We start from the raw sequence: 14052 nt of genomic DNA, 5'->3' as shown, positions 1-14052 counted from the left end.
GCTCACTGGATACGCTAATCTGACTAAAACATGACTGTGTCTACCACTCTTACAATATCTATTTTTTTAAACCTTTATTTAACTAGGCAAGTCATTTAAGAACAAATTCTTATTTACAATGACGGCCTACCAGGGAACAGTGGGTTAACTGCCTTGTTCAGGGGCAGAACGATAGATTTTTACCTTGTCAGCTCGAGGATTCAATCCAGCAATCTTTCACTTACTGGCCCAACACTCTAACCCCTAGGCTAGCTGCCACCCCCTGCATCAACTGCCTCAACTGCATCAACATACCTGCATCAACTTGCCTGACTTTATCTAACCGGATGCCGGATGCAAAATCACTACTGAGCACAATACGTGAAACCCAAAGCTAGAAACGCTGACATACCCACACACCTAGACGCACGCACGCACGCACGCACGCACGCACGCACGCACGCACGCACGCACGCACACACACACCTGCAGCTTTGGCCCTGAGTGCCATGTTTGCTGGCTAGGCTGGTCTAGTGTGGCTGTGGTATGGCTAGCTGCCTGACTCTGAGCTGTGGGCTGGAGTCCCAGTCGTCTGGGTCATTCCCCCACTGTGTCCTTGAGCTCTCCATGGTGCATTACGGTCAATTAAACACCAGTGCTCAAATGACCTCAACATGTTTATGCAAATATGTAAAACAGCAGGCCGGTGAGTGAATTCCCTCTCCTCGCCCAGCTTTCTGTCTCTCAGTGCTCCAACTCATTACTGCCATATTGGAAAAATTAACAAATGCCAAGATAGGTTAATTAAATGTGATTTCCCCATGGTTAGGTTCACACACGTATGCACGTACACACACACACACACACACACACACACACACACACACACACACACACACACACACACACACACACACACACACACACACACACACACACACACACACACACACACACACACACACACACACACACACACACACACACACACACACACACACACACACACACACACACACACACACACCACACGCATGAACACATCCACCATACTAGCATCTGTCCATCTAGCATCTATCATAAAGGTAGAAGAAAAAACTATGCCAGAATGCTCACATCAGAATATACAACCATTTAATAACCTTTGTAAAGATTCAATTCAAGAAAAAAATGCATCTGGTCTACATGCAGTGAGTTAAGAAATATTTTCCAAGCACTCTTGTTTGGATTTGCAATACAAGAGTGTATCATCATGCCTTTCCATATTTCCCCAGTGTGGGGAGTGGATGTGATGTGAGTGACACAGTGTCTCGTCGCTGTCTGTCATGGCTGGATCAGAGCAGGCCCATGTAGAGATCTGCTGACATGCTCGTGTCATGCAGGGGAGTACACACACTCCTGAGCCCCAGACATCACACACACACACACACACACACACACACACACACACACACACACACACACACACACACACACACACACACACACACACACACACACACACACACACACACACACACACACACACACACACACACACACACACACACACACACACACACACACACACACACACACACATTCTGCCACCCCTGAGGGGCTGATCTGTTGTCACTCTTGTTGTGAGAAACATATGAAAATTCTTTCTCATAAAGACACAGAAATACATGACAAACTGGAATATTAAGGAACGGAAAAATAAATGTACAACATTACATTTTCCTGAAATGTTCTGTAACGATAGAGCGTCCATGGTGTTATGTAACAATAGTGCTTCCATGGTGTTCTGTAACGATAGCTCTTCCATGGTGTTCTGTAAAGATAGTGTTTCCATGGTGTTCTGTAAAGATAGTGTTTCCATGGTGTTCTGTAATGATAGTGTTTCCATTGTGTTCTGTAATGATAGTGTTTCCATGGTGTTCTGTAACGGTAGTGTTTCCATGGTGTTCTGCAAAGATAGTGTTTCCATTGTGTTCTGTAACGATAGTGTTTCCATGGTGTTCTGTAACGATAGTGCTTCCATTGTGTTCTGTAATGATAGTGTTTCCATGGTGTTCTGTAATGATAGTCTTTCCATGGTGTTCTGCAATGATAGTTTTTCCATGGTGTTCTGTAATGATAGTGTTTCTATGGTGTTCTGTAATGATAGCGTTTCCATAGTGTTCTGTAAGTATAGTGTTTCCATGATGTTCTGTAACAATAGTGTTTCCATTGTGTTCTGTAACGATAGTGTTTCCATGGTGTTCTGTCACGATAATGTTTCCATGGTGTTCTGTAACGATAGTTCTTCCATGGTGTTCTGTAACGATAGTGCTGCCATGGTGTTCTGTAATGATAGTGTTTCCATGGTGTTCTGCAACAATAGTGTTTCCATTGTGTTCTGTAACGATATTTCTTCCATGATGTTCTGTAAAGATAGTGTTTCCATGGTGTTCTGTAACGATAATGTTTCCATGGTGTTCTGTAACAATAGTGTTTCCATTGTGTTCTGTAACGATAGCATTTCCATGGTGTTCTGTAATGATAGTGTTTCCAAGGTGTTCTGTAAAGAGAGTGTTTCCATGGTGTTCTGTATCCATAGTGTTTCCATGGTGTTCTGTAAAGATAGTGTTTCCATGGTGTTCTGTAATGATAGTTTTTTTTTTTTTTTTTTTTTTTAAATAAATTTTATCCCCTTTTCTCCCCAATTTTTCGTGGTATCCAATCGCTAGTAATTACTATCTTGTCTCATCGCTACAACTCCCGTACGGGCTCGGGAGAGACGAAGGTCGAAAGTCATGCGTCCTCCGAAGCACAACCCAACCTAGCCGCACTGCTTCTTAACACAGCGCGCCTCCAACCCGGAAGCCAGCCGCACCAATGTGTCGGAGGAAACACCGTGCACCCGCCCCCTCGGTTAGCGCGCACTGCGCCCGGCCCGCCACAGGAGTCGCTGGAGCGCGATGAGACAAGGATATCCCTACCGGCCAAACCCTCCCTAACCCGGACGACGCTAAGCCAATTGTGCGTCGCCCCACGGACCTCCCGGTCGCGGCCGGCTGCGACAGAGCCTGGGCGCGAACCCAGACTCTGGTGGCGCAGCATAGCACTGCGATGCAGTGCTCTAGACCACTGCGCCACCCGGGAGGCCCTTAATGATAGTTTTTCCATGGTGTTCTGTAATGATAGTGTTTCCATGGTGTTCTGTACGATAGTTCTTCCATTGTGTTCTGTAACGATAGCATTTCCGAGGTCTTTTGTATCGGTAGTGTTTCCATGGTGTTCTGTTTTTCCATGGAGTTCTGTAATCATAATGTTTCCATGGTGTTCTGTAACGATAGCTCTTCCATGGTGTTCTGTAACGATAGCGTTTCCATGATGTTCTGTAACGATAGCGTTTCCATGGTGTTCTGTAATGATAGTCTTTCCATGGTGTTCTGCAATTATAGTTTTTCCATGGTGTTCTGTAATGATAGTGTTTCTATGGTGTTCTGTAATGATAGCGTTTCCATAGTGTTCTGTAAGTATAGTGTTTCCATGATGTTCTGTAACCATAGTGTGTCCATGGTGATCTGTAACGATAGTGTTTCCATGGTGTTCTGGAATGACAGTCTTTCCATGGTGTTCTGTAATGATAGTTTTTCCATGGTGTTCTGTAATGATAATGTTTCCATGCTGTTCTGTAATGATAGTGTTTCCATGGCGTTCTGCGACGATAGTGTTTCCACGGTGTTCTGTAATGATAGTGTTTTCATGGTGTTCTGTAACGATAGCGCTTCCATGGTGTTCTGTAACGATAGTGCTGCCATGGTGTTCTGTAAAAATAGTGTTTCCATGGTATTCTCTAACGATAGCGTTTCCATGCTGTTCTGTAACGATAGCTCTTCCATGGTGTTCTGTAACGATAGTGTTTCCATTATGTTCTGTAACGATAGTGTTTCCATGGTGTTCTGTAAAGATAGTGTTTCCTTGATGTTCTGTAGCGATAATGTTTCCATGGTGTTCTGTAACAATAGTGTTTCCATTGTGTTCTGTAACGATAGTGTTTCCATGGTGTTCTGTCACGATAATGTTTCCATGGTGTTCTGTAACGATATTTCTTCCATGGTGTTCTGTAACGATAGTTTTTCCATGGTGTTCTGTAAAGATAGTGTTTCCATGGTGTTCTGTAACGATAATGTTTCCATGGTGTTCTGTAACAATAGTGTTTCCATTGTGTTCTGTAACGATAGCATTTCCATGGTGTTCTGTAATGATAGTGTTTCCAAGGTGTTCTGTAAAGAGAGTGTTTCCATGGTGTTCTGTATCCATAGTGTTTCCATGGTGTTCTGTAAAGATAGTGCTTCCATGGTGTTCTGTAATGATAGTGTTTCCATGGTGTTCTGTACGATAGTTCTTCCATTGTGTTCTGTAACGATAGCATTTCCGAGGTCTTTTGTATCGGTAGTGTTTCCATGGTGTTCTGTTTTTCCATGGAGTTCTGTAATCATAATGTTTCCATGGTGTTCTGTAACGATAGCTCTTCCATGGTGTTCTGTAACGATAGCGTTTCCATGATGTTCTGTAACGATAGCGTTTCCATGGGGTTCTGTAACGATAGCTCTTCCATGGTGTTCTGTAACGATAGTGTTCCCGTGGTGTTCTGTAACGATAGTTCCTAAATGGTGTTCTGTAACGATAGTGTTTCCATGGTGTTCTGTAATAATAGTCTTTCCATGGTGTTCTGTAATTGTAGTTTTTTCATGGTGTTCTGTAACCGTAGTGTCATGGTGTTCTGTAAAGATAGTGTTTCCATGATGTTCTGTAACGATAGTGTTTCCATGGTGTTCTGTACGATAGTTCTTCCATTGTGTTCTGTAACGATAGCATTTCCAAGGTCTTTTGTATCGGTAGTGTTTCCATGGTGTTCTGTAACCATAGTTTTTCCATGGAGTTCTGTAATCATAATGATGTTGATGTTCTGTAACGATAGCGTTTCCATGGTGTTCTGTAATGATAGTGCTTCCATGTTGTTCTGTAATTATAGTGTTTCCATGGTGTTCTGTAACGATAGTGTTTCCATGGTGTTCTGTAACTATAGTGTTTCCATGGTGTTCTGTAATGATAGTGCTTCCTTGTTGTTCTGTAATTATAGTGTTTCCATGGTGTTCTGTAACGATAGTGTTTCCATGGTGTTCTGTAACGATAGTGTTTCCATGGTGTTCTGTAACTATAGTGTTTCCATGGTGTTCTGTAACGATAATGTTTCCATGGTGTTCTGTAACAATAGTGTTTCCATTGTGTTCTGTAACGATAGCATTTCCATGGTGTTCTGTAATGATAGTGTTTCCAAGGTGTTCTGTAAAGAGAGTGTTTCCATGGTGTTCTGTATCCATAGTGTTTCCATGGTGTTCTGTAAAGATAGTGTTTCCATGGTGTTCTGTAATGATAGTTTTTCCATGGTGTTCTGTAATGATAGTGTTTCCATGGTGTTCTGTTCGATAGTTCTTCCATTGTGTTCTGTAACGATAGCATTTCCGAGGTCTTTTGTATCGGTAGTGTTTCCATGGTGTTCTGTTTTTCCATGGAGTTCTGTAATCATAATGTTTCCATGGTGTTCTGTAACGATAGCTCTTCCATGGTGTTCTGTAACGATAGCGTTTCCATGATGTTCTGTAACGATAGCGTTTCCATGGTGTTCTGTAATGATAGTTTTTCCATGGTGTTCTGCAATGATAGTTTTTCCATGGTGTTCTGTAATGATAGTGTTTCTATGGTGTTCTGTAATGATAGCGTTTCCATAGTGTTCTGTAAGTATAGTGTTTCCATGATGTTCTGTAACCATAGTGTGTCCATGGTGATCTGTAACGATAGTGTTTCCATGGTGTTCTGGAATGACAGTCTTTCCATGGTGTTCTGTAATGATAGTTTTTCCATGGTGTTCTGTAATGATAATGTTTCCATGCTGTTCTGTAATGATAGTGTTTCCATGGTGTTCTGCGACGATAGTGTTTTCATGGTGTTCTGTAACGATAGTGCTGCCATGGTGTTCTGTAAAAATAGTGTTTCCATGGTATTCTGTAACGATAGCGTTTCCATGCTGTTCTGTAACGATAGCTCTTCCATGGTGTTCTGTAACGATAGTGTTTCCATTATGTTCTGTAACGATAGTGTTTCCATGGTGTTCTGTAAAGATAGTGTTTCCTTGATGTTCTGTAGCGATAATGTTTCCATGGTGTTCTGTAACAATAGTGTTTCCATTGTGTTCTGTAACGATAGTGTTTCCATGGTGTTCTGTCACGATAATGTTTCCATGGTGTTCTGTTACGATATTTCTTCCATGGTGTTCTGTAAAGATAGTGTTTCCATGGTGTTCTGTAACAATAATGTTTCCATGGTGTTCTGTAACAATAGTGTTTCCATTGTGTTCTGTAACGATAGCATTTCCATGGTGTTCTGTAATGATAGTGTTTCCAAGGTGTTCTGTAAAGAGAGTGTTTCCATGGTGTTCTGTATCCATAGTGTTTCCATGGTGTTCTGTAAAGATAGTGCTTCCATGGTGTTCTGTAATGATAGTTTTTCCATGGTGTTCTGTAATGATAGTGTTTCCATGGTGTTCTGTACGATAGTTCTTCCATTGTGTTCTGTAACGATAGCATTTCCGAGGTCTTTTGTATCGGTAGTGTTTCCATGGTGTTCTGTTTTTCCATGGAGTTCTGTAATCATAATGTTTCCATGGTGTTCTGTAACGATAGCTCTTCCATGGTGTTCTGTAACGATAGCGTTTCCATGATGTTCTGTAACGATAGCGTTTCCATGGGGTTCTGTAACGATAGCTCTTCCATGGTGTTCTGTAACGATAGTGTTCCCGTGGTGTTCTGTAACGATAGTTCCTAAATGGTGTTCTGTAACGATAGTGTTTCCATGGTGTTCTGTAATAATAGTCTTTCCATGGTGTTCTGTAATTGTAGTTTTTTCATGGTGTTCTGTAACCGTAGTGTCATGGTGTTCTGTAAAGATAGTGTTTCCATGATGTTCTGTAACGATAGTGTTTCCATGGTGTTCTGTACGATAGTTCTTCCATTGTGTTCTGTAACGATAGCATTTCCAAGGTCTTTTGTATCGGTAGTGTTTCCATGGTGTTCTGTAACCATAGTTTTTCCATGGAGTTCTGTAATCATAATGATGTTGATGTTCTGTAACGATAGCGTTTCCATGGTGTTCTGTAATGATAGTGCTTCCATGTTGTTCTGTAATTATAGTGTTTCCATGGTGTTCTGTAACGATAGTGTTTCCATGGTGTTCTGTAACTATAGTGTTTCCATGGTGTTCTGTAATGAGAGTGCTTCCTTGTTGTTCTGTAATTATAGTGTTTCCATGGTGTTCTGTAACGATAGTGTTTCCATGGTGTTCTGTAACGATAGTGTTTCCATGGTGTTCTGTAACTATAGTGTTTCCATGGTGTTCTGTAACTATAGTGCTTCCTTTTTGCATACCAGACATTTCTAAAACGTGTGCCTTTTCACACACACACATCCCATCCTCTCTTTCACATGCACACATACACACGCACACACATCCCCTCACCTATGATGTAGTAGTCCTGCAGGGTCTTGAACTCATGTCCCCACAGGTTGGGGGAGAACTCCTGGAACTTGATGGTGAAGCGCATGTCACTGTTGGGCTTGTCACAGGTGAGCAGCAGGTTTGGCGCACCCATCACCTCACAGCGGTCAGCCTGCTCGCGTGTGGACACCAGGTACAACTTGTAGTACTCATACTCACTGGGGGAGCGGGGGCCTTGGGGGTTGGAGGCTGGGCAGATCAGGTCTAGACGATCCCCTATCTGCGGGTACAACACATACCCCCTGTCATCCTGAAACCTGCAGAGAGAGAGGGAGGGAGAGACAGAGGTGAGAATGGTATCCATGGCAACCAGTGATTGGCAGTGTGATATTTACCCATCTCTGTGTCTGACAGCTTGTGTTTGGAGAGGAGGCCTCTCATCTATTCATGGCACATTTTTGAGGCACAGACAGGTGCCTGTGGGAGCACTGGGTGTGAGCGTACATGCATGCCTGTGAGAGTGGTACATGTATGTGTGTTTCTTTCTGTAGATGAATGTGTGTGTGTTGTGTTGCATGGCCAATCCCCAGGGACCACTTCAGTCGCAACACACATTACCCTGTCATTTAGAGGATGCCCTTATGGAATTAATTTCCCAGTGAATACAAATCAAATCACAGCCTAATATCAGCACCGCATCAACACCATTAACAAGACATTTATCAAGACTGCAATTTGCAGCCGACCATTAGACAGACAGAGTCAACTCTGCAATACAGAGCAGATTCAGTGAAGGAATGAAGACCACAAACTTGGATGTGTCCTTTGTCTGGGTAATTCTGCATTCTTTCACAATGTTTGCCAGCAAGCTGGAGTAAAATGTTTTTAAAAACAAATTCATGGACAACTAAACTCTCTAATTGTCTCCCTAATAATCCTAAAGTCAATTATGCTGCCATGGTTTCCGCTTATTGTTTTTAATACAACTTCTTAGACTTGTGGGACTTCGCGGTGGTCTTTGTAGTCTGTTGGGCATACCACTGTAAATTCCCCATAATTCACAACACCAGCTGACAGTCTCTAGACTCTAGAGGACACATTTCATTCATTGTGAATTCATGGTCATTTCACGGTGACACCATTCTAAACTCCCCACCTTGAGTCTAACATCAGAGTATATTACACCACCTGATGACTAGAGCTCTGTGTAGAAGAACCCTTGAGCAGATGAAGGCGCAGAGAGCCTCAAATACCTGGCTCTCCATTAAGCGCTTAGTTCCCTGAGAGCCTGGTGACATTTCAGCACAGGGAGGGATAAGCAGACAAATAAAACATGGTCCTACAGGCTCCTTTTCTCTCTCCTTCTCTTCATCTCTCTCTCCTTCTCTCGGATCACGGTGTTTTGGGAGAGAGGGAAACAAGGGTTTAGGGCGTTTGACAGAGCATGATAATAAATCATTGGCTGTTACGGTCACTTTGAGGTTTTCCTGTGACATAGGCTATAGTAGGAAACACTATGAAGGATACAGTATGTACCATGCAGTGGCTTTGACCTGGACCACAATGGACAACTAAAACTAGGTTCTGGTCCTGCATGATCACAGTTACACAGGCCTGAGCTTCACAGTGAACTGATCTGCACAGATAGAACAGATAATGAGAGAAACTGACCTTTTCATTTGTCAGGACACAGCTCACAGAGACATCTTCCACTCAGCACACACATCACATCCATGCTATCACATGGGATCCTACACTAGTTATTCTACACACACATCACATCCATGCTATCACATGGGATCCTACACTAGTTATTCTACACACACATCACATCCATGCTATCACATGGGATCCTACACTAGTTATTCTACACACACATCACATCCATACTATCACATGGGATCCTACACTAGTTATTCTACACACACATCACATCCATGCTATCACATGGGATCCTACACTAGTTATTCTACACACACATCACATCCATGCTATCACATGGGATCCTACACTAGTTATTCTACACACACATCACATCCATGCTATCACATGGGATCCTACACTAGTTATTCTACACACACATCACATCCATGCTATCACATGGGATCCTACACTAGTTATTCTACACACACATCACATCCATGCTATCACATGGGATCCTACACTAGTTATTCTACACACACATCACATCCATACTATCACATGGGATCCTACACTAGTTATTCTACACACACACATCACATCCATACTATCACATGGGATCCTACACTAGTTATTCTACACACACATCACATCCATACTATCACATGGGATCCTACACTAGTTATTCTACACACACATCACATCCATGCTATCACATGGGATCCTACACTAGTTATTCTACACACACACATCACATCCATACTATCACATGGGATCCTACACTAGTTATTCTACACACACATCACATCCATGCTATCACATGGGATCCTACACTAGTTATTCTACACACACACATTTAGCAATGTAAGTAGATAATTATTGTGCAGGCCTTTGAGTTTTGAGCCAGCTCCTATGTTGAATAATCAAATAATGTCTATCACTAGCTAGGTTTCCATCCATTTGGATGGACAGATTTTCATGCAAATATTCAAAAATCTGTATGAAGACAATATGCAAATTTTCCCATCAGTGGCATTTCCACCAAACTCACTTGTTGCAAATAAAAATCAGGGCGTGATGAGATAGTGAACACAAAATGTATTTTTTCGCTAAAGTATTCATATACCGAATAAAAATAGAAAGTTTCATGCGTTTCCTTCGCATTTTCAACTACTGAGAGTTTGTCACAAAAGCTGTTAGATTAAATAACAAATGGTCCTACTCTGGTCTTGGCATGTGTGCTCTAGCCAACAGCTGGCAGATACAGTGCTGGTAGGCTGTGTGGATAGGCTAGTCTACATCAAATCAAATGTATTTATAAAGTTCTTATACAGAAACCCAGCCTAAAACTCCAAACAGCAAGCAACGCAGATGTAGAAGCACGGTGGCTAGGAAAACATCCCTAGAAAGGCAGGAATATAGGAAGAAACCTAGAGAGGAACCAGGCTCTGAGGGGTGGCCAGTCCTCTTCTGGTTGTGCCGGGTGGAGATTATAAGAGTACATGGCCATTAAGGCCAGATCGTTCTTCAAGATGTTCAAACGTTCATAGATGACCAGCAGGGTCAAATAATAATCACAGTGGTTGTAGAGGGTGCAACAGGTCAGCACCTCAGGAGTAAATGTCAGTTGGCTTTTCATAACCGAGCATTCAGAGGTCAAGACAGCAGATGCGGTAGAGAGAGAGAGAGAGAGAGAGAGAGAGAGAGAGAGAGAGAGAGAGAGAGAGAGAGAGGGAGAGAGGGAGAAGGAGAGAGAGGGTTGTAGGCAGAACAGTTGAAACTGGATCAACAGCACAACCAGGTGGACTGGGGACAGGGAAAGCCAGGAGTAATCAGGCCAGGTAGTCCTGAGGCATGGTCCTAGGGCTCAGGTACTTCGCGAGGGGGGAGAGCGAGAGAGAGAAAGAGAGATGGGAGAATTAGAGGGAGCAAACTTAAGATCACACAGGACACCAGATAAGACAGAAGAATTTCACCAGATAGGACAGACTGACCCTAGGCCCACGGCACATAGAGTATTGCAGCATAGGGCCAACCAGGCAGGATATAACCCCACCCACTTTGCCAAGGCACAGCCCCCACACCACTAGACGGATATCAACAGACCGCCAACTTACTACACTGAGGCAAGGCTGAGTACAGCCCACGACAATCTCATCGACCGCACAAGCCCGAGGGAGCGCAAAACCGGACAGGACAATCACGTCAGTGACTCAACCCACTCAAGTCAAGTATAGCGAAAAAAGCCTGGCACGACGTGGCGCACCCCTCCTAGGAACGGCACGGAAGAGCACTAGTAAGCTAGTGACTGAGCTCCCGTAATAGGTTCAGAGGCAGAGAATCCCAGTGGAGAGAGGGGAGCCAGGCAGAGACAGCAAGGGCAGTTTGTCACTCCACTGCACCCCTGGGACAGACTACACTCAATCATAGGACCTACTGAAGAGATGAGTCTTCTGTAAAGACTTAAAGGTCGAGACTGGGTCTGCATCTCTCACATGGATCGGCAGACCATTCCATAAAAATGGAGCTCTATAGGAGAAAGCCGTGCCTCCAGCTGTTTTCTTAGAAATTCTAGGGACAATAAAGAGGCCTGCGTCTTGTGACCATAGCGTACGTGTAGGTATGTACAGTAGGACCAAATTGGAAAGATGGTAGGAGCAAGTCCATGTAATGCTTTGTAGATTAACAGTAAAACCTTGAAATCAGCACTAGCCTTAACAGGAAGCCAGAAAGGCTAGCAGTGGAGTAATATTAAACATTTTGGGGTTCTAGTCAAGATTCTAGCAGCCGTATTTAGCACTAACTGAAGTTTATTTAGTGCTTTATCCAGATAGCCGGAGAGTATTGCATTGCAGTAGTCTAATCAATAAGTGACAAAAGCATGGATTCGTTTTTCTGCATCATTTTTTGACAAAATGTTTCAGATTTTTATGAAGATGGACAAAAGCTTCCTTTGAAACATTCTTGATACAGTGCCTTCAGAAAGTATTCAGACCCCTTGACTTTTTCCACATTGTGTTATGTTGCAGCCTTACTCTAAAATGGGTTGAATAAAAAGAAAATCCTCAGCAATCTACACACAGGTTTTTAGAAATGTTTGCTGATTTATCAACAGAAATACCTTATTTACATAAGTATTCAGCTCCTTTGCTATGAGACTCGAAATTGAGCTCAGGTGCATCCTGTTTCCATTGATCATCCTTGAGATGTTTCTACAACTTGATTGGAGTCCACCTGTGGTAACTTCAATTGATTGGACATTATGTGGAAAGGCACACACCTGTCTATATAAGGTCCCAGTTGACAGTGAATGTCAGAGCAAAAACCAAGCCATGAGGTCGAAGTAAATATCCGTAGAACTCCGAGACGGGATTGTGTCGAGGCACAAATCTGGGGAAGCGTACCAAATTCTGCAGCATTGAAGGTCCCCAAGAACACAGCGTCCTCCATCATTCTTAAATGTAAGATGTTTGGAACCGCCAATACTCTTCCTAGAGCTGGCCGTCCCAGCCAAACTGAGCAATCTGTGAAGATGGGAGAACCTTCCAGAAGTACAACCATCTCTGTATCACTCCACCAATCAGGCCTTTATGGTAGAGTGGCCAGACGGAAGCCACTCCTCAGCCACTCCTCAGCCACTCCTCAGCCACTCCTCCTCTGTCACATGACAACCCACTTGGAGTTTGCCAATAGGCACATAAAGACTCTCAGACCATGAGAAACAAAATTCTCTGGTCTGATGAAACCAAGATTGAGCTCTGTGGCCTGAATGCCAATCATCACATCTGGAGGAAACCTGGCACCATCCCTACGGTGAAGCATGGTGATGGGGATGTTTTTCATCTGCAGGGACTGGGAGACTAGTCAGGATCGAGGGAAAGATGAACGTAGCAAAGTACAGAGAGATCCTTGATGAAAACCTGCTCAAGAGTGCTCAGTACCTCAGACTGGGGCAAAGGTTCACCTTCCAACAGGACAACAACCCTAAGCACACAACCAAGACAATACAGAAGTGGCTTCAGGACAAGTCTCTGAATGTCCTCGAGTGGCCCAGCCAGAGTCCGGACTTGAACCCGATCGAACATATCTGGAGAGACCTGAAAATAGCTGTGCAGCAACGCTCCCCATCCAACGTGACAGAGCTTGAGAGGATCTGCAGAGAAGAATGGGAGAAACTCCCCAAATACAGGTGTGCCAAGGTTCAGGTTACTGTTTATCTTTTCACTTCTGCACTTCATGTGCATTATATTGTGGCATACAATATTGGTTTGCTACAGAGCTATTTAAGTCTCCTTAAGAGACATTCCAATAAGTATTTCTATCTGTCCTCCTAATTTCAACATTCCCATGACTCAACATCCCCATCATACACTGCTGTGTTCAAGTAGCCAATCAAGAGTGTCTGTGACATTTCTACACACGTGACATCAGTGATTACAACAGGTCCCACACTGTCAACCTCCTGTCAAAACTTTAGCCTGAGGTCACATCCTGGCACTAGAAGCCTGACGCCATTCACATCTACACGCCATTGACCTTGTTCAGTCAATTCAAAGTTACAGCACACTGTTGAAGGCTAGGATTGGAGCCTGCAAATGGACCTCGGTGACTGTTGAAGGTCCTCCCAGTATTAGTGGGATTAGATGGAAAGCATGGTTGAACATAGCTACGGAGCATGGACCGTGGCCATATTCAACATAGTTGTGGGCCTTATAGAGAACAGTGGGCTCCTTTAAACTTCTGCTTGATGCTCATCTGGGGGAACTTCCATTCATTTGATCTTACATTGACGCTGAAGCAAACTACATGAATATTGAATTTTCTCTTTCAACTTCTCTTTCTTAAACAACAGAGCTGATGATGAAACACATTCTGATGCCACATTCATGGTAGAGTTTTAAAATCGCT

General features: G+C 43.2%; 1 protein-coding gene across 1 annotated transcript in view; it reads right to left on the bottom strand.

Annotated features, from left to right (window-relative positions):
• Positions 1-14052, bottom strand: part of LOC139552461 (ephrin-B2-like) — a 65543-nt gene that overhangs the window by 24232 nt on the left and 27259 nt on the right. Inside the window, exon 2 of the mRNA XM_071364224.1 lies at positions 7525-7820. Coding sequence (XP_071220325.1) covers positions 7525-7820 — 296 coding nt within the window. The remainder of the gene's footprint in view (positions 1-7524; positions 7821-14052) is intronic.

Source organism: Salvelinus alpinus, chromosome 24 (genome assembly GCF_045679555.1).
Source record: "Salvelinus alpinus chromosome 24, SLU_Salpinus.1, whole genome shotgun sequence".
In the NCBI taxonomy this organism is placed as follows: Eukaryota; Metazoa; Chordata; class Actinopteri; order Salmoniformes; family Salmonidae; genus Salvelinus; species Salvelinus alpinus.
Note: the sequence above shows the minus strand (reverse complement) of the source record. Positions and strands in the feature narration are given on the sequence as shown.